At 36.0% G+C, this 26,066-nt stretch overlaps 1 protein-coding gene across 3 annotated transcripts in view; it reads right to left on the bottom strand.

Moving 5' to 3' along the window:
* Positions 1–26,066, bottom strand: part of KIF5B (kinesin family member 5B) — a 47,260-nt gene that overhangs the window by 4,987 nt on the left and 16,207 nt on the right. The window contains exons 5-25 of one of the 3 annotated variants that reach the window (XM_005687994.3): positions 25,549–25,597; positions 24,987–25,042; positions 24,814–24,901; positions 24,550–24,674; positions 23,138–23,242; positions 22,748–22,893; positions 21,966–22,114; positions 21,352–21,545; positions 20,434–20,502; positions 16,323–16,529; positions 14,312–14,455; positions 7,377–7,565; positions 6,600–6,717; positions 5,815–5,876; positions 5,609–5,718; positions 4,488–4,589; positions 3,665–3,725; positions 3,484–3,555; positions 3,019–3,123; positions 1,741–1,957; positions 1,105–1,231 (exon numbers count right to left, since the gene is read on the bottom strand). In XM_005687994.3, the coding sequence (XP_005688051.1) occupies positions 1,105–1,231; positions 1,741–1,957; positions 3,019–3,123; positions 3,484–3,555; positions 3,665–3,725; positions 4,488–4,589; positions 5,609–5,718; positions 5,815–5,876; positions 6,600–6,717; positions 7,377–7,565; positions 14,312–14,455; positions 16,323–16,529; positions 20,434–20,502; positions 21,352–21,545; positions 21,966–22,114; positions 22,748–22,893; positions 23,138–23,242; positions 24,550–24,674; positions 24,814–24,901; positions 24,987–25,042; positions 25,549–25,597 (2,495 nt within the window). Of the gene's footprint in view, positions 1–1,080; positions 1,232–1,740; positions 1,958–3,018; positions 3,124–3,483; positions 3,556–3,664; positions 3,726–4,487; positions 4,590–5,608; positions 5,719–5,814; positions 5,877–6,599; positions 6,718–7,376; positions 7,566–14,311; positions 14,456–16,322; positions 16,530–20,433; positions 20,503–21,351; positions 21,546–21,965; positions 22,115–22,747; positions 22,894–23,137; positions 23,243–24,549; positions 24,675–24,813; positions 24,902–24,986; positions 25,043–25,548; positions 25,598–26,066 lie in introns of all 3 variants that reach the window. The other 2 variants (XM_018057171.1, XM_018057170.1) reach the window with 2 other exon arrangements.

Below are 26,066 nucleotides of genomic sequence, written 5' to 3'. Positions count from 1 at the left end.
AGTATCTCATAATTATACTGTATTTTTTAGTTTCCTTCGTTTCCAAACCACCTACACACTTGGGACTTGCTAAGAATTAAATCTGATAAAATAATAGGCAGCTATAATTAGTCACGTCATACTAAGAAAATGTTCACAATATATTGCCAAGTTAAAAAATCAGGCTATCAGCATATTCAGAATAGCATAGTATATTGGTAGTATGTTACAGTTATTTATATTTTAACCTTCCTAATTTAAAAGTTATATTTAAAGAAAGTTCCAGAAGGATATATATATTGGGTGGTATTTCCAAATCTATTTTCTTGGTTTGTGATAATTGTCTATCCTTCGACTGGGTGCAGCTATTACTTGTATTTAGAAAGAAACAAGTAAGAACTCATAAATCAGTCAGAAAAACCACTCACAATAGTAAAACGGCAAAGGACCCAGAAAAAAAATTATATAAATGGGGCAATAAACATTTCATTCACAAATCAACGAGATGCTTATTCCAGCCTATTAAACTGGACATTTAAAAACTATTAATACCAGCAAAGATGCAACAAAATAGACAGTGTCCTTGGCTATGATATAATTTAGCATAGTCATGGAATAGCAGTGTGTTAATATGTGTCAAGAATCTTACAAATGTTCACTTTCTTGTGATTCCACTTATGGGAATCTTCTGGAAATAATCTGAAAGTAAGGAGGTATAAAAAGATGTTTCATTACTTCAAATTTCATACATGAAAATTTCAACACTGGAAAATTCCAAGTATGAAAAAATTAACATATTAAATATCCAGTAAAATAGCCATAAAACCATGGTATTTATACTAGATAACAGTTAAGTAACAGTTTTTAAAAAATGACCCAATATTAGGTTAAAAACATTAAGAACACAAATTTGAATATGCAGATACTATGATCTCAATTATGAAAAAACTCTAAAGGAAACCATGGTAAGTTACTTTCAGAATTCCATATATAAAAAGAAAACATGCTACTATTGTTAGAATCCAAAAAGTATTTAACCACCAGTGGCTGAACACCTCCCATGGATAGCTGTGATTCAAAAGCCAGAGAGAGCTCACAAACCCGCGGGTGTCGTGGGGAGCTTACACCTGCTTGCCTCCTCCACCTCGCACAGCCACCGGCTGGCTGTTCTGAACAAATGCACCTCCTCCACGAATCGCACTTGGATGAGTTGGAGAAGCTGCTGGATGTTGCCCAGGACGAATAGGTTTAGCTAGTATGAAAAACAAATGCTTACTTTAGTCTCTTCTCTTTATTTACAACAAATTCCCAAAGGTTTTTTCTTTGGCTTTTTGTTTCTCAGCAAATCCTTCCATCTCTCTTTTTCTTTTCAGTTACATCCTTTTGTCGAGGACCTACACAATCCTTAAAAATCTTGTTGAAAGGTTAAATTTAATAACCTCTTAAAAACCTTATTCCTGTATCACTGCTTTACAATTAAAGCACGAGATACTGGGTGACATTTTCTTGCAAGTCTCTTCTTGCTTTAATAACAGTACTCTTCTTAGTTTCTCTAAACCTGACCAGTCTTGCTCACCTAGTTCTGACTTAGCTCCTTCCCCTGCTAAGGTGGCTATGCCTCAATGCTCTTCACTCCCAACAGTGCCACCCTCTAGTAAACTAGAAAACGTTAACAAATACCATATGACAGATCAGATTACATTCTCAAGTAAATAAAAATATTCAAACCAAAGTTTCATGGGTTTATCACGTCCTACTAACCAATCTGTGCAGAATGTCCTCTTCTGGCCATATTCTTTGACCTGACTGCTTCCTTTATACGATCTACTTCCTGCTGATAACGTTTGCGATCGCGAGATGCATTTTCTTTGGCTTCTTTCAGCGCAGACTCCAAAGCTTTCACCCTCTCAGCTGTAGCTCTGAGTCGCTTTTCCAGCTTAGGGAGCTCACAGCGAAGATCTGCATTATCACGTACCAGCTAAAGGAAGGCACAGAAAACAAGGATTCTGGCTTTACTGATGATTTGCAAAAATATAAACATTTAGAAACTTCTCTTGGAAAAAAAAAAAAAAAAAACCACTACATTTTATGTTAAGGTTTTCCCACAGCTAGTTTAATTTAGGCAGCAACATCCAGATAATACATATATCTATAAATATACTCACATGTCTCCCCCGAAATATAATTTCATTCAATACTGAGGGGCTGGTGACTGTTCTTTCCCCCATGACAATATGTTATAACACAGCATTAGGTCTCTTCATTAAGAGACTCATCTAGTGGACATGAAAATCCTTTTAGATACAGTAAGATCCACAACTAAACGTAAACTTAACAAGTCCTTAATAAGTGCTGAAAGAAAGGCTGAAATTTCCTGAATCTCACTCTAGTGCAAACACCAGGTTTATAGTAACAAAGGCATACAACAATTAAGTATGCCACGGAGCTTAAAAAATAAGTAACTCAATCATGTTATCAAGCCTTAATAAAAGAAAAAAGTAAACCAAACAAACCCCACAGTAAGTATTCCGCTTTTTGGGCCACCCTGCACAGCTTGCGGGATCTTAGGTTCCCTGACCAGGGATCGAATCTGGACCCCCATAACAGACATGTAGAGTTCTAACCACTGGACTGCTAGGGAAGTCCCTACTTTACAAAAAAAAGTGAATTGCCTTGTTATTTTATATATTTCACACTCTGAGGTATTAATTGTATGAAGACCAAAACAAACAAACAAACAAACGGTATTTTAACTTAAAGACTTGTCTCCCAGAGATTTTAAAATGACCATGAATAAATTAAGGAAACTGACAGATCTGAAGCCCTACAAAGAAAATAACAACCCATCTTTTCCTGGCCTCTTGATAAAAAGCTGTTAAAAATAGTAACTAATGTAAAAATTGCTAGTGGTTTATTTATATAATTGCATGACAATAACAGAATGGCTCAGGGTATGAAAATCCTTAGGACTCTTAAGATTCAAATGCTTGTCACTCCTCAGTTTTTATTGCAGCGACACTGGAATAGACTCTTTACTACCTGTTTGTGGACTTTGGTGAGTTGTTCCAGATTATTTTCAAGAAAGGAGATTTTCTGCTTCTGAGCAGCACTGCCTCCTGTGTCATCTGAATCAATCTCGGCACTCTAGAAAAAGATCAATCAATGCTATGAAGAAATATTACCGGATCAAATAAAAGGTCTAAGTTTAACTACTACCAAAACTGTTACGACAATGTAAAGTTATTTCCCTTGTGAATACAATGAGACACAGAAAGCACTACTGTAAGGCAAAAGGAGAAGGGGGTGGCAGAGGATGTGATGGTTAGATAGGATCATTGGCTCAATGGACATGAATTTAAGCAAACTCTGGGAGACAGAGGAGGTCAGAGGAGCAAGGTGTGCTGCAGTCCATGGTGTTGCAAAGAGTCAGACATGGCTTAGCGATGAACAACAAAAACAACAAGCACCACTACATCAATATCCACCCTGGCATTATTTTATTACCTTTTTAACCCTGGTGGCCAAGTCCTGAACAAAGAGCTTCCGCAGGTTGTGTAAAGTCTGAAGTTCCTTTGCCTTGAATTAAGAAAGCAGTAGTTTTAGAAGCTGGTCTTCAAATTTACTAAAACCAGGGGAAGAATCCATTAATATTCCCCAATCCTATTTATTTCCAAGTTTTTCTTACCACTGTCTCTTCCAAACCTTTCAAGTCTTGTCTTGCTTGTTCTCGTCTATCTTGCATAACCCTGACAGTAGGAGAATATACAAATACAATAAATATGGGCTCAACTTTGAGTCCATAAGTTCTAGTTTTATTTAGTACAAGTATTCAATCAAATATTTTTATCTGACAGGATCAATGCTTAAATTCATATATGAAAAAGATCTTATTTTGAAAAAATTTACCAATGTTTAGCCTTTCAAAGAAATTTCTATATGCCTTATAATCTTCTAAAATCTATAGGTTATCAGGAAAGAACTGCCATAATATAGCAATGGGAGAGATGAAAGAATATGTGGCAGAATGTAAGGAATAAGGAGTGGTTCTTTCTGAATTTTAGAATATGTATTATCATATAGCATATCAGAAACAATTCTGACTAAAGGAAAATTACAGATTATAAATTATTGAAGACAAAAAAGAATGTGTTTTTATGCAAGATCAAATCTGACAAAAACAGTTTTTATGGCAGAAATCTAAATTTTGTAGAAATCTAAATTTTTGTAGAAACCTAAATTTCTAAATGTCATGCTCTAAGTTTGTTTTTATGATGGATCTTGAAGTAATCTGAATCTTAATTATCAGTGAAATATAAGACCTTGGTTTCACTAAAGTACAAGAATGCACTGTATGTTTTTAAGTATAAAACAAACCAACTCAGAAGGTTTAAGAAAAACACCTCGCCTACACAAAGTGAAACATTAATCCACTGAATATAACAGAGCAATGCCTGCAATTCTCTAACTTAGTTTTTTATTTTTAAACTTGAATCAAAACATCTACTCACGTAAGTTCATGTAGTTTTCTGCTCTTTTCCTGATCTGTAGCTTTCAACTTTTCATGTTCTACTCTTAGGCGTTCTTGCTCTAACATCATTTTCTGGTTTTGGCTGACAAAATAAAAAACACCTCACAAGATCAAAATCATCATTTTCTGAATGCTGTAATTGAAAATTTTCAAAGTCTTAAATTCTGTAGTCCCACCATTCACATACACCAGGCCTCCTCTTTTAGGCTGCTGTCCACAGAGGCAGAAAGAGGATATGGCCACATTCAGCCATATGATATTTTTCAGTTTGGTCTGAAACATCTTGATTTCGTATGTTTCATTCTCCTGAATTATTTCCCTAAATTCATTAACAGAAAATTCGATGCCCCAAGCTTTGTCATCATTTTTTGTTACTCTCCTTTGCCTCCTACTCAAATCATGATTTGGTCAAAGACCTCAAATTTCTATCAAGTCTATGCTATATGTGTATGGCTGTGGAAGTAAGAAAAATATGTTCTAGAAAAACTAAGACAACCACTACTATTAAAAGAAACATTTTTAAAACCACAATTTTCATAAAGTTTTTCTCAGGAATTCCCTGGTGGTCCAGTGATTAAGAATCCACCTTGCAGTGGAGGAACTCGGGTTCAATCCTTGGTTGGGGAACTAAGACCCCATATGCCGTGGGGCAACTGAGCTCTCATGCCTCAACCAGAGAGCCCGAGTGCTACAAACTACAGAGCCCAGACTCCCTACAGCCATGCACCACAGTTAGAGAGGGCTGCATGCCCCGAACAGGAGCCAATGCAGCCTAAAATAAATAATTATTTTTTAAAAACGTTAAGGAAAGGATCTGGAGAAGATAGTGATGTGTATCTGAAATAATGGTTAAAGTTGGGGAATAGTTTTTTTATTGACTATTACATCAAAAGACCTAAGAAAAATTTTCAAAAACTTCCACTGGAACTAGAAGTTCCACTCACAAATGAAGATTCTTTATTTTCAAGTCAAAAATTGTTTCAAAGAAAAATGCAGGTTAGAAACATTACCCACCAGTGACCTTTTATGTCTTCCTGTCTAAACAGTTAAGTCTTTCCAAGTTAGTTTCTACTACCTCAGAAGAAAGGAAAGCACACTTACTCTTGAAGATCAGTAATAAGTTTTTCTTTTGCCTCGACTTCATCTCTCAAACTACTAATTTGTTTTTGATGAGTTTCTCTATGGCTTTGGATCTGCTGTTCAACAGCTTGCTAAAATAATCGGGGGAAAAGGTTTTTAAGTCAGATTAATCATGATTAATAATGATGAATTAAAACCATTAGAGTCCAATGTTACACCAAACTTACCTTAACTTCATTTGCCGTCTGAACCTTATTCAAGTGCTCCTTTTCCATTTCATGCACTTTCTCTGTTTGGGTGGGAAGAGAAAACAGAAGAGAGTTCTTGATACAAACCAAGGGGCAAATGGGTTTTATGAGGCTAGGTTCCTTAATGGGCTTTCTCTGGTGGCTCAGTGGTAAAGAATCCTCCTGCCAAAGCAGGAGACATGGGTTCAATCCCTGGGTGGGCAAGGTCCCTTGGAGAAGGAAATGGCAAACCACTCTAGTATTCTTGCCTGGAAAATCCCATGGACAGTGGAAACTGGCAAGCTATAGTCAGACACGACTGACTGACTAAACAACTTTCCTTAATAGTACTTGACTTTAAATTACCCAAATGCCACATAGTAAATTTCACTCAGGACATACTGATTAGTAACCGTAGTTATATTCTCTGTATTGATATTACGGTTTCATTTCTTTTTGCCAAATTCTGGAGTAGATGGGCTACCATGTGTAGGGAAACAAGAGCTTTCTAAGTCCCCTGTGTCAGGACACATGCACATGGCACACGTACACACGCGTGTGCACGCACACACACAACTTAGAAATTCCTAGATTATTTCCATATTCAAAAACAATTTCAAAAATATGTTTCAAAGCCACACTAAAATGTAATATTTACTATTCCAATTGGTCTGTATTCCTACTAATGTATTCTCCATCAGTGTGCATATGTTTACTACAATCATACTGAAGTCAGTAACAGTTCATAACATAGATATAACTCATGAATAACTGGAACAGAGTACCTTGTGCTCGAAGCTGGACTAGCTCTTCACTGAGGGAATCAACAGACTCCTCCAGCTGTCTTTTCTTTTGCTCCACATTTTGAAGATACTCAGTCAATGATTTGATTTTGGCTTCATGCTTTTGAGGAAAATAAACTGTTATGAAGTGGAGCCAACGAATGGAGGCAAACCTCTCATACACACTCAGTTGTTCAGAATATTTGAGAGTAAGCAAGATTTATCAATATATTAAACATAAAATAAACTTACAGAACAAGATACTTAAGGCCAAAATGTTCAGGGGCAAGTTTTTATAATGATAAAGAATTTAATCCATGAAATGGTCATCTGTGCAGTTTCTAACACTTACAAAATAAGGCACTTTAAAGGCTGATTTATGAAGTAATATTCTTACTGTTATCTCCAACTAACATTAACCTCTACCTTTCTCCTCCAATTCCTATCCTGCTGAATGGTCTCATCCATTTAGTTGCCAAAGCCATATAACTGGCCCTGCAGTTTTGCTTATGCTAGCATTATTCCAGATTCAATAGTCATCAATCATAGCTTTCTAGTAAATTCCTATACTTAACATATACATGTCACCAAATATAACCCAGTTAAATCATTCATGTTAACACACTGCAGCTAGAGTAGGAAAAAGTAACTGAATTAACTGCTTTATGTTGTTACTCAAAATAACTTACAAAAGGTCATTTTTCTTAGAACTTTAACAATAAATAAAATTTATATGTGGCTGTTCAAAAAAATGAGGAAGGTTTGTTCTGTAACACATACTTGAGAGATACGAAGCTGGCATGCTGCTAACTCCTTTTCATTTTCTTCCATTTTTTTGTTGCTCTCAGTTTGTGTGCTTTCTAACTGTTTGCACCGTTTTACCATGGTTTTTACTTCTGACTTCATTTTGCTAATGTAGAGCCTTGCAACAGTGAATTCTTCATCTATCATGCCAGTTCCCTCAGGCTGCTGTGAGAAAAGGAAAAATAGAAATGAAAGATGAAAAAAGTCTTTTTTGTGTGTGATTACCCAATTAGGTTCTAAAATCTTAAACAAAACTAAATACTTTTAATATTCCTCAACATTTGTAGGAAGTTTGGAACTTTTTTATTAAATATTGTTTTTACCAAAGGGTAAGTAAAGGAGAGCTTAATTTTTGCCTTCCTTACCTTCTAAACTTAATGTTAACACACGCCTACAGGGAAAAAAATATAACATATAAACAAACAAAACTAATGAACTCTGTCTCTTTCAATTTGTGGATTTCTTCCTCAAAGGCGCTCAGTAAATTTACTGTTTATGTGTAAGTCCAGTTCAAAACTAACAAATAATGAGGTTTAGGTGGCTGGCAAAGAATGACTTTTAAGTTCACTAAGGAGGAACTGTGGTCAGTGCACATTCCTTAGGAACTTTCCTGAGTTTCATTACAAAATTCCAGTACAATATTCAGTGTCAAAAAATAAGGAGCGCAGGTCAATTCCCCAGTGGCTGAGAGCTTAGGACTCACTTTCACTGCTGGAGCCCGGGTTCAATCCCTGGTTGGGGAACTAAGATCCTACAAGCCACATGTATGACCAAAGAAATTCCCCAAACCCAAAAACACAAAAATAATAAACAAAAAAAAAGAGCCTGACCCTCCCACTAACATCTGGAACAAGACAAGAATGCCTATCCTCACCAGTTCTATTCAATATAGCACTGGAAGTTCTAACCACATCAATCAGACAAGAAACAAAAGATATCCAAACTGAGAGGAAACAGGTAAAACTATCATATGTAGATAATATACTATATATAGAAAACCTTAAAGAATCCACACAAAAACTAGAATTGATAAAATGAATTCAGCAAGGTAGCAGGATATAAATTAATATATAGAAACTGGTTGCATTTCTTTACATTAATAATAAAATATCAGAAAGGCAATGTAAAAAACCCCAGTATCCTTTAAAATCATATCAATAAACATATAAAACAGGAATAGCCTGAACCATGGAGGCAGAAGACTTACATGCTGAAAACTACAAAACATTAATAAAGGAAACTGATGTCTATTCAAAGAAATGGAAAGATATTCCATGTTCTTGAACTGAAAGAATTAATATTGTTAAAATGGCCCTATTACCCAGAGTAAGCTATAGATTTACTGGGATTACTATCAAATTACCCATGACATTCATCACAGAACTAAATAATCCTAAAATTTATATGGAACCATAAGATCTAGAATTGCCAAAGCAATCCTAAGGAAAAAGCAGGAGGTATAACCCTCCCAGACTTCAGATAATACTACAAAGCTACAGTCAGCAAAAAAGGATGATAGTGGCACAGAGAACCCAGAAATAAACCCACATCTATGGACAATTAACCTCTAACAAAGATGACAAGAACATACAACGGGAAAAAGTCTTTTAGCAAATGGTGTTGAGAAAGTTGGACAGCTAGATGAATCAATGAAGTTAAGACACTCCTTCATACTATGCACAAAAATAAACTCAAAAGGGCTTAAAGACTTAAACATTAGACATGACACCATAAAACTAGAAGAGATTATAGGCAAAATATTCTGACAAATCATAGCAATGTTTTCTTAAGTTCAGTATCCCAAGGCAGCAGAAATAAAAGCAAATGCAAACAAATGGGACCTAATCAAACTTACAAGCTTTCGCAAAAAGGAAACCATAATCAAAACAAAAAGACAATCTACAGAATGGCAGAAAATATTTGCAAATGATGAGACCATCAAGGGCTTAATTTCCAAAATATACAAACAGCTCATACAACTCAACAACAAAACAAACACCTCACCCCCCATTAAGAGGCAGAAGACTTAAACAGACATCTCTCCAAAGAGGAAATACAGATGGCCAAAAGGCACATGAAAAGATGCTTAATACCACTAATTATTAGAGAAATGCAAATCAAAAATACAATGCGGTACCACCTAATATTGGTCAGAACGGTCTACATTAAAAAGTCTACAAATAACAAATGCTGGAGAGGGTGTGGAGAAAAGGGAACCCTCTTACACTGCTGGTGAGAATGTATACTGGTGCAGCCACTATGGAGAACACTATGGAGGTTTCTCAAAATAAACTAAAAATAGAATCACCATATGATCCAGCAGTCAGTCCCACTTCTGGGCATCATCTAGTTTTTGCCAAGGGGCAGCGGGGTTGGGGGGAGGGAGTGGGAGGTTGGGATTTGCAGATGTAAACTAGTATATATTGACTGGATAAACAACAAGGTCCTACTGTATAGCACAGGGATATATCTTAAATATTCTGTGCTAAATCATAATGGAAAAAGTATATGAAAAAGAATGTGTATCTATGTATAAACCAATCACCCTGGTTTACAGGAGAAATTAATACTGTAAATCAACTATACTTCAACTTAAAAATAAGGAGCTTGAGAAGAAAGAAATAAATCTGTCTTTGTGTGCAGATGACATGATTGTTTAAGGAAAAACTTCTGGAACTAACAAGACCTTATAGCAACATTACAGGATACAAGATTAATTTACAAAAAAGTCAATCACTTTCCAATATACTAGCAAAACAAAGAAACAAGGGAATCTGAAACAAAAAACCTCTCTTTCTGATGTCATTCGTATTATCACTTAAAAGAAACAGCCAACATAATACTGAAGAACAACAAAGTTGGAGGACTGACACTACCCAACTTCAAGACTTACTAAAGCTACAGTTATCACGATGACATGGTACTGACAAAAGAACAAATAGGTTATTAGAAAAGAATCGAAAGCCCAGGAATAGCATACACAAGTACAGTCAATTTATCTGACAGAGGACAAAGGGAATTCAATAGAAAATAGACAGTCTTTTCATTAAACTGCTGGAAAAACTAGTCATCCACATGTAAATACTCATAGAAAAAAATGAACCCCCAATGGATCATACACCTAAATGTAAATGCAAAACCAAAAAACTTCTAGAAGATAATAAATGAGAAAATCTAGGTGACCATGGGTTTGGAGATGAGGTTTTAAAGTGTAACACCAAAACCACAATCCATGAAGAAAGAGAATGGCAAACTAGACTTCATTAAAAAGATAAGCCAGACTGGGAGAAATATCTGCAAAACACAAACCTAATGAAGGACTATTATTCAAAACACACAAACAGAACTCTTAAAATTCAAGGTAAGAAAATAAGAGTCCAAAACACAAATTAAACAATAGTGTGCTATGACTGATTCATGTTCATGTATAGCAGACACCAACACAATATTGTAAAGCAATTATCCTTCAATTAAAAACAAAAAAACCAAAACTGTGTGACAATGTCACATATCTTAAAAAGGCTCTAACCAAAAAATTGATGACATCAAATACTGGTGAGGATGTGAATTAATAGAACTTTCATTTTATTGTTGGTGGGAGCAAAAAATGCTACAAGCCAATTTCAAACACAGTTTGGGAGTTTCTTACTAAGTTAATATAGTCTTAACCTATGATCTAGCAATCATGCTCTTAGTTATTTTAACCCATCGAATCAAAAACTTATGTACTCAGAAAAACTTGCACATGAGTGTCTGTTTACAGCAGACTTAAACTGGAGGTAACCAAAGTGGACCTACATACAAAAGGGCTTCCCTGGTGGCTCAAATGGTAAAGAATCTGCCTGCAATGCAGGACACCAGGTTCAATCCCTGGGTCTGGAAGATCCCCGGGAGAAGAGAATGACAACCCACTCCAGTATTCTTGCCTGGAGAATCCTGTGGACAGAGCCTGGCGGGCTACAGTCCATGGGGTTGGAAAGAGTCAGACTCGACTGAGCAACTAATACTTTCACTTTCTTTTACACACAAAAATGAAATGAGCTATCAAGCTAAAAGACGACATGGAAAAACCTTAAATGTGCATCACAATAAACTGTGGAAAATTCTGAAAGAGATGTAAATACCAGACCATGTGACCTGCCTCTTGAAAAACCTATATGCAGGTCAGGAAGCAACAGTTAGAACTGGACATGGAACAACAGACTAGTTCCAAATAGGAAAAGGAGTATGTCAAGGCTGTATATTGTCACCCTGCTTATTTAACTTCTATGCAGAGTACATCATGAGAAATGCTGGGCTGCAAGAAGCACAAGCTGGAATCAAGATTGCCGGGAGAAATATCAGTAACCTCAGATATGCAGATGACACCACCCTTATGGCAGAAAGTGAAGAGGAACTAAAAAGCCTCTTGATGAAAGTCAAAGAGGAGAGTGAAAAAGTTGGCTTAAAGCTCAACAGTCAGAAAACGAAGATCATGGCATCTGGTCCCATCACTTCATGGGAAATAGATGGGGAAACAGTGGAAACGGTGTCAGACTTTTTGGGGCTCCAAAATCACTGCAGATGGTGACTGCAGCCACGAAATTAAAAGACGCTTACTCCTTGAAAGGGAAGTTATGACCAACCTAGACAGCATATTCAAAAGCAGAAACATTACTTTGCCAACAAAGGTCCATCTAGTCAAGGCTATGGTTTTTCCAGTGGTCACATATGGATGTGAGAGTTGGACTGTGAAGAAAGCTGAGTGCTGAATAATTGATCGTTTTGAACTGTGGTGTTGAAGACTCTTGAGGGTCCCTTGGACTGCAAGGAGATCCAACCAGTCCATTCTAAAGGAGATTGGTCCTGGGTGTTCTTTGGAAGGAATGATGCTAAAGCTGAAACTCTAGTACTTTGGCCACCTCATGTGAAGAGTTGACTCACTGGAAAAGACTCTGATGCTGGGAGGGATTGGGGACAGGAGAAGAAGGGGACGAAAGAGGGTGAGATGGCTGGATGGCATCACCGACTCGATGGACGTGAGTTTGAGTGAATCTGAGAGTTGGTGATGGACAGGGAGGCCTGGTGTGCTGCAATTCATGGGGTTGCAAACATTCAGACACAGCTGAGCTACTGAACTGAACTGAAGTAAAAGAAGCCAGTCTGAAACAGCTAATACTGTATGACTCCATTTATATGACATTCTGCAAATGGCACAACTAGAGACAGTTAAAAGATCAATGTTTGCTAGTGATTCAGCGGAGAGGGATGAGCAGATGAAGCACAAGCAACTTGTTAGAACAGTGAAATGATTCTGATACTGCAATGGTGGATCTATATTATGCGTTCATCAAAATCCAGAGACTAGTATAACACAAACAGTGAAACATAATGCAAAACATGCAAAACATGGAGAACTCAAGCAGCGCTTACTGATGTGTTTAACAGGAAGAGAATAACCTGCAAAACCCAAGAATACTGAGGGTCCATTTTTTCTTTACCTATTTGCAAGTCTGACTTGTTTTCAAATACTACAATGGTTCAGTGACAAAAGCGGTTTAGATGTCTGGTTATCACTGGCTGTGCCATAAGACATAAGCCAGTCTTACTCTTTATTTTCTCTACCTTTACCACTTTTTCACATACTAAATTATTTGAACATGAAATGGATGGAAAAAGTAAAAAGTGTTAGTTGCTCAGTCATGTCCCACTCTTTGTGACGCCATGGACTATAGCCTGCCAGGCTCCTCTGTCCATGGAATTCTCCAGGCAAGAATACTGGAGTGGGTTGTCATTTTCTTCTCCAATGAAATGGATGGATTTTTCTAAAAACAAGCCACAAATTTACAAAGAAAAATTTGAACATGTTTCCAGTGTTCAAAATACGAAGGAAATCTACTTTTTTTTATCCCAGAAGATTCCAACAGAACATAATCAATCTCACATACTTCACGACAAACACAACAGGGCAGGATGTTCAGACTGACAGTGAAGAAAGAGCAAGTCACATCATTCAATGTTTAATAACGCTTTTCTGTTCTGATCAGGTGAGCCAGCATTAAGAAACGACACAATTATGAGAATGAATCCTTGCCTCCATCAACAAACAATAGTTTGGAATAACAACAGAAGGAAAGTGTGCTCCACAGTGAAAGCTTTTATTTCATTTCCAACTCTTGTTAAACAGGGCTGGCTTAGCTGACTTTCACTACAAACTCAAGTATAAATTTGCTCTCCTTGTCACTATAATTAGATTTTAATTTTAAAAAAAGGAAGTCCATACAAATACCTACTGCAACATATAAACCTTTCATGTTATGTGCACATTTTTTCTAAGAATCTAGTTTGTATTTCTGATTTAAGTTTTAAAATCTACCAGGTTGCAATTTTTTTTTTAACTACACACTAGTGCCAATATAACTAAGTATCCGCACCCTGAAAGATTATTAGAAAAGAAAAAATGTAACAAAATTTTGATAACTGATTAACTCTAAGGTTCACAATATTGTCCTGTTTACTACTGTATGTTTAAAAAATTTCCAAATATAAAGAATTAATTAGCAGTGCTCACCTTTTACCTTTTTAAACACTTACAGCAACCAGAAGCTAATTTACTTACAGTTTACTTCTGGAGCTATTGTTTCAATTACATACTTTCGTAATTTATTAACAATAATTTCTAAGTGCAAAAATCTTTACATAGAGAAGAAAACCAAACACGTAGTCCAGATAAACACTACTGACTGAGCATATGTCTCCTTGAGGACCCTTTATCCTCTCCCTCTTCCTCATCTATTTAAAATGAAGCCAATACCCTCTACTACAGATGGGTCTTGGAGGAGGAGATGATGGATATGAAAAGAACTTTGTGAAAAATGAAAGTGTGAGTTCTATATAGATAATCATGCTTACTCTCAGGTAGTTACAATTACCTTTACGTCGTTGTTTCCCACAGCAATTCCTATTTCTGCCAGGTCTTTTAGTAAAGATGCCATCATCTCTGCTGCTCTTTTTTTCTGGTGGTTGGTCATTTCCTTAAGTTTCTGAAGCTCAGCATCTATACTTGCTAAACTTGCCTAATAGAATAAAATACAAAAAGTACAATGAAATCTATTAAATGAAAGATCAACTCAAATTTTGACAGGTATTTTCATTCAGTACTCACAAAACCATTATTTTCTGCTTTCATTTTCTTGAATTCTCTACTGAGTTCTGGGCTAGCTCTCAGCTCAAATTTAAAATGTATTTTAGGTCTAAGAGGAGCATGGAAAGTAGCCATATTGTAGCTCCATCAAGAGCAGACAGTTTGTATTACTTCACTAAATTTTTGAGATTGGATGTTTTCTACCTAGAAATGGAAAACTTTCAAATTAACTAGATTTGATTTTCATTTATTACCTTTGGAAACAGTCTGAGAAAATATATGTTAGTAGGGAATTGCTAAGTCTTCTAGATGGCTGATAAGTTTTATCTGCTTTTTATATAGTATTTAGTTTCTGAGAAGAATTCACCTGATAATTACTACTACTTCTGTACTATGATACATGCAATTATCCAGGAGACAGTGAAGTAGCATTACTATATGAATTTAATTACTATAATCATAAATTTAAAATAGTAGCTGGCTTACCAGCAACAAAGTCACCACAATTTTGAAAATTCAACTGAATCTGGCTGCTTTAAAACTGTTAGTTGTGTCACAGATCATATACTGTATTTTAAATGCAAGTTACTGACTTTTAATCAGAATCTTTTAGTAAAGATACCATTGTTTCAGCTGCTCATTTCTTCTGGTCATTTCCTTAAGTGTCTGAAAACCAGCAGATTGTGAGTTCACTCAGTTTGATCTACAATATACTACCAAGTCCAAATTACCAGACAATATCTGTAACAACCGAACAGCAATACTCAAGTATATAAAAAGATGCAGACCACTTCAGGGGTTTCTAACTCCTTACCAATACAATGGTCATATTAAAACTGGGACACAAACAGAATAGTCATAAAGGCTGAAATCAGTGGCTAAGAACCAACTTACAGTTTACAGAGTTTTAAGAAACTCCTATCATTTGTCCAAACAGAAATTAGGTTTGCTAATAATGCAACTCAGTTAAGAGTTACAAAGGTATTTCCATGGTATTAATTATAACTTCAAGCTAAATGTAACTTGGGAGATCAAAAAGGGAAAAGGAACTTCTCCAGGAGCAGAAAGGCTTTGTCATTTCATAGCGCTGATTGCTTTCCTTTAAACACTTGATGTGACAAGGAAACAACTAGTGAGCACTGATCCTATGTCCAACTTTAAATATGATTTCTAAACAAGAAGCCAGCATTAACAACAAAACTTTAAGAAAAAGAGAGCTCATCCATGGTGATGCTCAAAATATCACAGAAGCAGTCACAGTTGTATACTATTTCTGGCATCACTGCCAGAGGGCAGGGATTCTTGCCTTACAGTGATGAAAACAAAAATCTTCATTTCCTGGGGAACCATGATGAAGCTATCACACTGTCCCAGAAGACACTGGCCCAGGTATTAGAAATTTAACAGTGAACAAAATATAAGTTACGTGAAGTCATATATCCTGCTAGTTTGCCTTTTGTGCACATTTTAAAAATCATAGTTTGAACAGTTGGCTAATAATTTTACTGGGCAACTAGTAGTCAACTTTTTTTTCTTTGAACAGTAGAATATCTGGAGTAGCCAATATGTAGCCAATTAAAATACCACTTTAATTACATATTAATAGACCTTTAGAAACTAAAAAAATAACCCTCTTCCTCCACCTTAAAGCTTCATATATAGGAGAAAATAAAGTTGACACTTGAGTTCTTGAAGAATTGATGCTATCAGTCTTAAGCTTTTACAGAAATAAGTTACTCAGGTAACTTTTCAATTAAGAATACTTTACCAAAGTATTAAGAAAAAAAGCTGTATCCTACCGATTTCTGATTCAGCTCATCACTAAGTAATTCATATTCCTTAGTTTTGTCTTCAACTTCCTGAGACTTCTGATCATAGTTGACAGCAAGTTCTTCCAAGGCTTGTAAAACTTCCTTTACTTCTTCCTTAGAGGCATCATTTTCTGCCTGAAGGCGATTCAGTTCAGTCTGCATATTATCTTGATCTCTTCTGGTAGATGCCAGAAGCTGTAGGAATAGAAATATCTATTTTATCCAAAGAACACTGAGTAACTGGTTTTTAAAACATACACAAGTTAAAAAGAAAACTTTTTATCACTTGCTCACCAAAAAAGGAATGAAATGTGGACATTACTATACATGGTAACATTTATTTATTCAACAGATTTACTGAATACCTACTGTGTGCACATTCTGTGCTCAACATTGTGGGAGATGGAAAAATCTAGTGGAAGACAGATACACAAACAAATGCAATACGAAATGAAATGTTAAAGCAATAATGGAGACAGGACATGACAAAGTGCTTGGCAGTGTAAGGAAAGGGGATATTTCTGGATGAGTATTCACGGAGAAGGAGGCTAGAATAGGAAAATTATTGTCAGGTGCACTTTAACAGAAAAAGACACACAAGGCTCCTAACCATGCACAGAAAAAAAGAAATGAGTAGATGCTTTAAAAGTTTAGGTTTTCTTTGGGCAACAGTGGGGGGCATCTGAGCTATGTCTGAAGAAAACATGGTATCAGCAAATAAAATCTAAACTGGAAGAAGCCAAGAGACTCTTAAGAGGATACTGAGATCATGTTGGTCAGTTGAAGTAGGGGCATCTGAAATTTGTAGTTTTCTAAAGGGGCAGAGTGCTAATGCCACTTAGAAGTGGGAGCCAGAGATGCCAACTGTCCTGTAAAGCGGACAAAACAATATCAATGAAGAATTATGCAAATGATACCAGTGCCCCTTGGAGAAACAATGCTACTAGAGTAGAAAAAAATAAGATGATTCAACCAGGATTAATTTGACTGATGGTAGACATCTCCTGGGCTTTCCTTGTAACTCAGCTGGTAAAGAATCCGCCTGCAATTCAGGAGACTTGGGCTCAATCCTTGGGTTGGGAAGATCCCCTGGTGAAGAGAGAGGCTACCTACCCCAGTATTCAGGCCTCAAGAATTCCATGGACTGTATAGTCTATGGGGTCGCAAACAGTTGGACACTACTGAGTGACTTTCACTTTCACTTTTCAGACACCTCTTACTGAAATTATGTCTTTGCTCCAACCCCCAGAACGAACCTCAAACAAAGGACCACTTTTCAATTATCCCCCATTCTTAAATTAAAGAAATTGGGGAAAACCACTAGACCATTCATGTATGATCTAAATCAAATCCCTTATGAAGTGAGAAATAGACTTAAGGGACTAGATCTGATAGACAGTGCCTGATGAACTATGGACAGAGGTTCATGACATTTTACAGGAGCCTGGAATCAAGACCATTTCCAAGAAAAAGAAATGCAAAAAAGCAAAATGGCTCTCTGGGGAGGCCTTACAAATAGCTGTGAAAAGAAGTGAAATGAAAAGCAAAGGAGAAAAGGAAAGATATTCCCATTTGAATACAGAGTTCCAGAGAATAGCAAGCAGAGATAAGAAAGCCTTCCTCAGCGATCAATGCAAAGAAATAAGAAGAAAACAATAGAATGGGAAAGACTAGAGATCTCTTCAAGAAAATTAGAGATACCAAGGGAACATTTCATGTAAAGATGGGCGCGATAAAGGACAGAAATGGTATGGACTTAGCAGAAGAAGATATTGAGAAGAAGTGGCAAGAATACATAGATCTGTACAAAAAAGATCTTCACGACCCAGATAATCACAATGGTGTGATCACTTACACTCACCTAGAGGCAGACATCCTGGAATGTGAAGTCAAGTAGGCCTTAGGAAGCATCACTACAAACAAAGCTAGTGGAGGTGATAGAATTCCATTTCAGCTATTTCAAATCCTAAAAGATGATGCTGTGAAAGTGCTGCACTCAATACACCAGCAAATTTGGAAAACTCAGCAGTGGTCATAGGACTGGAAAAGGTTCATTTTCATTCCAATCCCAACGAAAGCCAATGCCAAAGAATGCTCAAACTACCACACAACTGCACTCATCTCACATGCTAGTAAAGTAATGCTCAAAATTCTCCAAGCCAGGCTTTAGCAATATGTGAACCGTGAACTTCCAGATGTTCAAGCTGGTTTTAGAAAAGGCAGAGGAACTAGAGGTCAAATTGCCAACATCTACTGGATCATCAAAAAAGCAAGAGAGTTCTAGAAAAACATCTATTTCTGCTTTATTGACTATGCCAAAGCCTTTGACTGTGTGGATCACAATAAACTGTGGACAATTCTGAAAGAGAAGGGAATACCAGACCACTTGACCTGCCTCTTGAGAAACCTGTATGCAGGTCAGGAATCAACAGTTAGAACTGGACATCGAACAACAGACTGGTTCCAAATAGGAAAAAGAGTACGTCAAGGCCGTATATTGTCACCCTGCTTATTTAACGTATATGCAGAGTACATCATGAGAAACGCTAGGCTGAAGCACAAGCTGGAATCAAGATTACCGGGAGAAACATCAATAACCTCAGATATGCAGATGATACCACCCTTATGGCAGAAAATGAAGAACTAAAAGAGCCTCTTGATAAAAGTGAAAGAGGAGAGTGAAAAACCTGGCTTAAAGCTCAACATTCAGAAAACGAAGATCATGGTATCCAGTCCCATCACTTCATGGCAAATAGATGGGGAAACAGTGTCTGACTTTATTTTTGGGGGGCTGCAAGATCACTGCAGATAGTGACTGCAGCCATGAAATTAAAAAATGCTTACTCCTTGGAAGGAAAGTTATGACCAACCTAGACAGCATATTTAAAAAGCAGAGACATTACTTTCTCAACGAAAGTCCGTCTAGTCAAGGCTATGGTTTTTCCAGTAGTCATGGATGGATGTGAGAGTTGGGACTATAGAGAAAGCTGAGTGCCGAGGAATTGATGCTTTTGAACTGTGGTGTTGGAGAAGACTCTTGAGAGTCCCTTGGACTGCAAGGAGATCCAACCAGTCCATCCTAAAGGAGATCAGTCCTGGGTGTTCATTGGAGACTGATGTGGAAGCTGAAACTCCAATACTTTGGCCACCTCATGCGAAGAGCTGACTCATCTGGAAAGACCCTGATGCTGGGAAAGATTGAGGACAGGAGGAAAAGGGGACGACAGAAGATGAGATGGTTGGATGGCATCACTGACTCAATGGACATGGGTTTGGGTAGACTTCAGGAGTTGGTGATGGACAGGGAGGCCTGGAGTGCTGCGGATTATGGGGTGGCAAAAAGTCAGACATGACTGAGAGACTGAATTGACTGCCAAGTAAGGTAAAATAAGGGTCCAAAGTGACAAACTAGAGAGAAGGAACTTGAAAGTAACAAGATGAAAGTGAAGATCACAGAAATGAGAAACAGGTCAGGGGAGGGTAGAAATGGTAGAGTAAAAAATAATCTTATTCACTGACATTCTCATTTCTATGATAAAAATCATACCCTAAAGTATGAATTCCTAAAAACAAAGCCAAAGTGATTCAGAAATAAGTCTTTTCTTTAACAATCCCTTTGGACATATATCGGGGCTAAAGTGTTTTTTATACTCCTTCCTTCATCATTTCCATGTGGAAATACTTTTCATAAAGGGAGGGGGAACCTAAGGTTACTCCAGTCCAAGAATCAATAAGAAGTGTTTGGGGGAGAATAAGACAAAGTAGCACTGTACAAGGAAAGCAAAAGACAGAGTTGAAAACCCCAGGAGACGTATATTAAAGAATAAATGCAAAAAAAGAAAATCACCCTCTGCCCTCCAGTTAGACTTAACTCAAACTTAAAAAACCCAAAAAACCCAACCCCAAAAAGCCTGAAAAAGTCAATCTTTGCTTCTGTCTGTATGATGTACTGCTCCCATAGGATATCCACGGTGAAGCATGGACATACTCAAAAAAATTTTAAATGTACTGGAGTGTGTTCTGAGCTCTGTAGATGCCTTCATCTTTTAAGTGACAATGATAAACTATACAGCTTTTCTGGAAGCAGTATTTAATTTACCTCTTCCTGATCCAGCATTTGTGTCTTCAGTTTTTCTACCAATTGGCTCTGTTGATTAATTTCTTCATCCTAGAATTTTCAGTTACAAGTTAACAGAATAGCTCACAACCTGGTTCTGTTTCCTAACACAAACTATAAGATTACTACCCACTCCCCAGTATTTCAGAGTTGTTTTCCCCAAATTGGACATAGCTTATTCTAATCTCTTATCTTAGAAAGATGTTGAAACAAATGGAGCTTCCTTCAATTATCAGTAACTGTAACGTCCTTATCATGCAATAAGAAAAAAGGCTTATGTTTATGAAAGTTATTCACAAAATACTTTAAATGCTAAAAATAATAAACATGTTTAAAGCTATTACTGAAAATAATGCCATGGAGCCACTTCAAACCTACCTACCATCCCTGTTTAAAATACATTAAAAACATCACCTACTAAGAAAAAAAATCAAAGGCAACATCAGAACAATTTTTTCTAGTCTTTTTACTATTGTTTTTCCCATCCTTTTTATTTGCTTCATAACTATTTTTCATACTACTGATATCATCAAAGTAGAAGACAGTATTTCCACTTGATTCTGTTCCCTCAGTCTAATCTTTTGCATCATTTTTATCATTAGCGCCACAGAGGGCTGATTCTAAAAGGTCATTTCATTAAGACTCTCCAAGGACTGCGTCAAATTTCCTTTTGAAAGTTCTATTAGCTGAAAGAGAAGGGGAAGAAAGGTATGCCTTATAGATAGTTTCTGCATAGAAACAGAAACTGTCATTTTATATTTTTTGTTAATATAATGATGTTGAGAAAGTTAACAAACCTAGGAATATGTACATAGGTCATGATGACCCATTAATATTGAAATTAGAAAATAAAAATGTTAATAATGTTCTAAAACAAATTAGAACACAAATAATACTTACCTTGTCATCAAGCTGTTTGTACAGTTTAGCAATTTCTTCTTCACACTTTCTTCTTTCAGCATCAGTAAAGTTTCCAGTAACTCCAATTGTGGCTGCTGGTTTATCATTGGTAATAGTAATATCCTTATCCACTGCAAAAGCTTCCAAGTTGGCTTTCTCTTTGTCAAACTGTTCATCAACAGGCACTGTCTCTCCTAAAATAAGACAACAGAATGGTTAATAAAACCCACCTGTTGAAAATTAATTTTAATTTTATTTAATTTCAGCAGCTCTTATAAATTTTATCTGCTCAGTCCCTGAGATCTGAAAAGTTGGAATTATCTTTGACTGTCCCCTTTATCTTCTAAAGCCAGTCATCAAATCTTGTATTTTTAATTGATTTCATCCTAAGCTAAACATCTTGCCATCTTGAGACTTCAACAGCCAGTTAGCTGGCCTCTATGCCTCTATTTATTTTTCCAGGTAAAAATCAGAATTTAAAGTAAAACATTTTATTCATTTTTATTTGGTGATCCCTAATATGTTGTTATTTTCATTTATATCAGAGTCTCAAATTTATAAAATAACTCTGAATCTCTATTCCACAAACTCTAAACAACAAATTCAGTTATTACCATTACGCCATCGGTTGAGTTCATTTTCAAGCCACTGAATGGTGTTCCGGAGGGTTTTATTTTTTTCTTTTTCTCTTTCATACTTCTTTTTCCACTGTTCTGCAGTTAACTCTACATTGACACAAACTGTGTTCTTAATTGTTTTGGCCCTAAGACAAGTAGTTGGGGGGAGAGGGGAAGAATGTGACTTAATTATTTTCAATCGATATCTGTATCTCTGTAATATAAGCATATGTGGCTAGGTAATTTTAACTATTCTTGTCTAGTTATCTCTGACTAAATTCTAGGAGGTGTACTTAGTATAGTGTTTATTCACAACCCATTAGATTTGGGTCAGTTGCAACACCTCTGAATAGCTTAAAAAAAAAAAAAATCAGCAACCTGATAAGAAAAAAAAAAATGGGCCCATTATTTTTCCAACTCACTTGTAAGGCAGAATTAAGAAAAGCAATTATCAATGACAGTCAAAGTCATCATTATTGATTTTCCTCGGCTAACCATCTCATATAGTTATCCCATTATTTGAACAGGTCACATATGTCAATAGGCTTAACATACAATTATATCCCTCAGGTTTTTGCTTTATTATCTGATTCAAATGTTTGTTTTAATACTGAACTGAAGCTTCTCACATAAATCTGACTCGAGTTAACACTTGAATCTTTTCTAGCACACTAATAATACATACTGATTTGAATATATCTATCCTGAAACTTACCTAGATTTAATAAATGAAATGCCTATCTACATTTAGACTTTATATTTTCTGAACAAAAACAAACCTCTGACCAAACAGGAGTGTAGATTTTGTTTCAGATTCATTGTACGATGATGGAGAGCAGCAAATTACAATAGTGGTTCTACAGTTCCCACCTAAGGAATCTTGAAGGATTCTCGTCATTTTACTATCGCGATATGGAACATATGTCTACATATAAAAACAAACAAAAAACCAAAGAAGACGAATGGGTTTCTCAGTAATAAAATATGTTGTAGTTATTAAAATGGGAATTAGGATATACACACTAATACTATAAAATAAATCCCTAAAAGACAACTTATTCATACCTATTCATCCAGTGAATCCCTCTCACTCACATCCACAGGTATGTACGTTATCTATGTTTAACTTCCCATTAGATAACAGGGAAACAGAAAACAAGTGTACTCACACTACCCTCAGCCAAAGCAGAAATGACATTTCCAAGAGCAGAAAGGGACTTGTTGATGTTCTTGGCTTCATCCAGCACAGCACCTTCAGCACCAGTTTTACTAACCTATACAATACATAAGATTGCAAAAGAATAAAACAAAATTATGTTTCAGTGATTCTAATTTTCTAAAACGTTCAGAGGTCATCAATAACTAGTAAAAAAGAAAAGGGAAAGCTTCAAGACTTTGTTTGCCAAGTATTTACTCTAGTAGGAGTAGTGAAAGTCACTCAGTTGTGTCCAACTCTTTTTGCGACCCCCATGGGCTATACAGTCCATGGAATCCTCCAGGCCAGAATAGTGAAGTGGGTAGTCTTTTCCTTCTCCAGGGAAATCTTCCCCACCCAAGGATCGAACCCATATCTCCCGCATTGCAGGCAGATTCTTTACCAGCTGAGACACCAGGGAAGCCCCAGTATTTACTCTAAGCTATCAGTATTTATCAAGTATGACTTTTCTGAGACCTTGGGTTTTTTTGCATGACAAAAATGGGATTAAGGAGATACCAAATTTTATTTTTAGGTGTGCTCATGAAATTAACCTACTTACATGTAGGTTTGTATTGACAGCTTACTAATTTGTTAACCCCCTTCGATGCACTGGGAAAACGAAACTAAAAAATTTACTAAAGCACAATGTTGATGTTGTGATGGTTAGACAGAGACTGAATTTATATATATCAATTTTATATAAGCAAACTTGCTTCTATTAAAAAAATGTAAAATACATAAAGATAACAGAATAATATGTCAGCAATGATGCCTGAAGAAGCAACTTCTCAGTATTTGCAAAATTAGAGATAGACTTTGAAGGATGTGTGTAAGATTTTTGTGTAGAAGGGAGCAGGTATGTTAATCAGAAGAAAAAACAAATTAGCAGAACAAACAACAAAAAAAGGTCACATAGGTCAGTATTAAGACATTTGAACTTATTTTGATTTTGACATAAATCAGAATCAGATTGTATAGGACTACAATATAATACTTAAATAATCCTCCAAAAGGAGTATGGTGAAATCCAAAAGGATTAATTAATGGGCAGTTTTTAGAGGGAGGCCATTGTCAGTGTGAATAAAATAGACACCAAAAATTAGGAAAAGGATACCTAGTAAAATTCTTAATGACATACATTCAACACATTATCAATAAAGCATACACCTACGTCAAGATAACACTTATTGGCAGAATTGGATTATGGCCTAAATGACAGTAATTTGCAATGACGAGACACTGACATAAATGCTTATAACTCTCAAAAATACTACCAAACCCAGTTTGACACACATTTTCAAGATTTAACAATGAAAAATACATAAGCCCAAATCTGAGCTGAAGTTCATTAAAAATGCTTCCATCGGAATATAAAGATTTTACCTTTTCACTACCAGCTAAATCCACCAGATAAAGTTTTCCACTCAGCTTTTGTTCCGTTTGCGTGTTCTCTTGTTTTACATTAATAAGAAATATACTGTGACTCCTAGAGCTATGTTCATTCATATCTACAAAGAAATCACACAACCAAATATCAACAAACAAGGCTTTCCCTTACTAATAATTTCTAAAGCATTATTTCACCTAAGAAAAATCAACTTTAAAGCAGTCTATGCCTTAACTAGTATTACTAAATATGCCACTTACTTGTAACTGCTACATGTCTGTTAGATTTTCCTTCATCTATGGTGTCCATAACTTCATCTGGACTACATACAAAACGCTCTGTACATCCCTGTAAAATAAATTTTTAAAGTATGTCATCACCCTTTAAAAAATGTTATTATAGGGCTTTTCTAAACATTCTGAATTATACCTACTTTTACATAGGGAACTCGATTTTTATCTTCATGAACTGAAAGATTGGTCTTTGAAACTGAAAAAGAAAAATAAATAATATTAACATTTTCCTAACTGCTAACAATGGCTGTGAAATAGTTAATTCAATTGTTTCTTGTTTCTCTCCCCATGCAGCCTAATAACAATGAACTTAAAAAAACATGAAAATATCACTGCAAAAGCAAGAGTCTATAGAACCAAGACTTAGAGAAGTTTAGGTCCAGGCCAACCTCTGCCACTCATATTCTGAAGATAAGAACACTAAGTCAGACTGGTTCTGTGGTTTGCCAAGGACAATGTCTGACAGGTGAGAAAAGAGCATAGGACCCAGGCTCTGGAACTCCAGTCCAATTGTCTAATTACTACCTATGAAGCACCCACAAATATATGCTTTAAATAAGTTAAAATTGATTCAATTAAAACTTTGAAAGAAACATTTTTCAATGTTTCCTGTAATTCAAATCAGTTTCATATAGGTTATTGAGAAATGGTCTCACATTTACAACTAAAAACAGTAACTCGAAGAGCAAGAATTTAACTTACCATCTAATAGGTCCCTTATCTTATCCAAATAAATCTCAAAATATGAAACCTAAAGGGCAGAGGAAACAAAGGGGGGGAAAAAAATCAACCACTTAAAATTACAAAGTAATTTATTTACTTATTCATCAAATATTTATTCCAGCCTGAGTGCCAAGTACCAGTGCCAGGGACAACTCAGCTACAGCTCATATTCTGATGTGAAGCCTTAAAATCACTCAGCTCTTTTATGTAACTAAAGTGCATTTTCCACTAGGTATCTTCATCTAAAATTAGACTCATTAGGTCTAATTAGTCAGAACTTTTGAGCTTTGTACCAAAACAAACTCCTTTATCTTAAAGAGGAGGCAGCTAAGGCAAGAAAGACTTGGCTTACTCCTTTACTATGTTAGAGGAAGGGTCTCAGTTTACTAATTCTAATAATCTTTCAACTACACCTGCCCATAATTTCTAAAACATTTTTTAAAGAAAAAATATTGAACAGAATTATTCTAGATATAAAATAAAAGACCACCTTTCCC

This window comes from Capra hircus, chromosome 13, assembly GCF_001704415.2.
Source record: "Capra hircus breed San Clemente chromosome 13, ASM170441v1, whole genome shotgun sequence".
Lineage (NCBI taxonomy): Eukaryota > Metazoa > Chordata > Mammalia > Artiodactyla > Bovidae > Capra > Capra hircus.
This window is presented reverse-complemented; position numbering and strand designations above follow the sequence as displayed.